The sequence below is a fragment of the Rhinolophus hipposideros genome (assembly GCF_964194185.1).
Source record: "Rhinolophus hipposideros genome assembly, chromosome: 19".
NCBI lineage: Eukaryota > Metazoa > Chordata > Mammalia > Chiroptera > Rhinolophidae > Rhinolophus > Rhinolophus hipposideros.
In genome coordinates, this window is record NC_138065.1 from 5585711 (window position 1) to 5587565 (window position 1855).

General features: G+C 58.5%; 1 protein-coding gene across 1 annotated transcript; it reads right to left on the reverse strand.

Annotated features, from left to right (window-relative positions):
- Nucleotides 1–243: 243 nt before the first annotated feature.
- On the reverse strand, nucleotides 244–1548 carry GJA8 (gap junction protein alpha 8; the record flags this gene model as incomplete). The annotated part of the gene is made up of 1 exon (XM_081025744.1): nucleotides 244–1548. The coding sequence occupies one exon, from the start codon at nucleotides 1546–1548 to the stop codon at nucleotides 244–246; it is 1305 nt and encodes a 434-aa protein (XP_080881870.1).
- Between the last annotated feature and the right edge of the window lie 307 nt (nucleotides 1549–1855).

Below are 1855 nucleotides of genomic sequence, written 5' to 3' on the forward strand. Positions count from 1 at the left end.
GGGCAGACATATGAGACGGAACTTTGATGGGACAATGGGTTTATCTTGGTAGCTGTTACGTACGAGAAAGACAGTTTCCTAGCTGTACAACATGCACTGTTCCATCATCTGCCTGTCCAACCAGAGGTGGGTGTGAGGAAAGAAGACTCACATCACGTTGGCATCTTTTTCTTTCATCTTGCCCTGTATGTTAGCTCTGCTGGTTTTTTTCGTTTCTTTTTTCTTTCTTTCTTTGGTACCACTTCACACGGTGAGGTCATCTGACCTGGCCCTGCTGCTGGCTTTGCTCAGCCTGCTCAGGGGTCTGATGTCATCCCCTGTCAGCTCTGGACACAGGGAAGGTGCCTTCTCAGCCAGCAACCCTTGGTTTGTCACCTCTTTCTCACCCTCCTTCCCCACTCCAGGGGTTTCCACTTTCTCCCCCTCCAGCACTGCCATGGTCTCCTGCCCTTCTTCCAGGCTCACTCTCTCTGCTTCCTGCCCTTTCTCCCCGACCTTGGGCCCTGCTCCCCCCTCCTTAGGCTGCTCCGCGCCCTCCACTTCCTGTGCTCCCACCTGAGCGTAGGAAGGCAGTGTCTCTTGGTAAGCGGGGGATAGGTCCCCAAGGGGCCCTGTGCCCATCTTCTCCCCCACCTGACTGAAAGGCTTGGCAGACAGTGGGCTGGTCTCCACCACGCCGACCTCAGTCAAAGGGAAATAGTGGGACACGATTTTCTCTTCTTGGAGGAGCTGGTAGCCCTTGGCTTTCTGGATGGAGGAGACAGCGATGGAGTGCAGGGACTTGTCGGGGATCTCCCCCAGCGGCTGCTCCGCGGGCCTCTTGAAAGCAGCCCGGATCGTCTTCAGGCCCAGGTGGCTCATCTCCAGAAGATTGAGGAAGAGGGACACAGACGCCACAGACAGCATGAACAGGATGAAGATGGTTTTCTCGGTGGGCCGGGACACGAAACAGTCCACCACGTTGGGGCAGGGCCAGCGGCTGCAGCGATAGAGGGGCAGGATCCGCAACCCGTACAGGAAGTAGTGGCCCACGAGGAAGGCCACCTCGAAGAGGGTCTTGAAGACGATGTGGCAGATGTAGGTCCTCAGCAGGGTCCCCTCCAGCCGGAACCCCTGGGTGCCTTTGCAGCTGCTGCTCTTCTGGATGTTGCCCTGGTCGGCGGGGAGCGGCAGCCTGTCGCCACGGTCCCCCGCCACCAGGGGGCCCAGCTCCGCCGCCTCGCGCTCCTTCCGCTTCTCCTGCACGCGCACGTGGTGCATGGCGTGGCCCACGTACACGAGCGACGGCGTGGACACGAGGATGATCTGCAGCACCCACAGGCGGACGTGGGAGATGGGGAAGGCCTGGTCGTAGCACACGTTCTCGCAGCCCGGCTGCTGCGTGTTGCACACGAAGTCGGCCTGCTCGTCCCCCCACACGAACTCGGCGGCCGTGCCCAGGATGAGGATGCGGAAGATGAAAAGCACGGTGAGCCACACCCGGCCGATGACCGTGGAGTGCTCATTCACCTCCTCCAAGATGTTCCCCAGGAAACTCCAGTCGCCCATGTCTCACCTGCCTGGAGGAGGGAGAAGGCAGAAGCTGAGGGGCCACAGAGCAGCCCCGAGTCAGTGTCTCCTTGCTAACTCTTGGAGAACCTGTCCTTTCTGAGTTGCTGGAACAGTCCACGTGTGAACAGCACCTACTGAGTGTGCCCTCGGTGCAGACTAGGACTCGGGGACGAAAGGGGCACAACATTACCTGCTTCCATTAGCTTCCTCATCTGTAAATTGGGTTTAATGGCAATCCCTGTTCTTCACAAGCGATCTAGAAGGAGAAATAGGGCAATATGTGTATGATGCCCTGAACTCCACC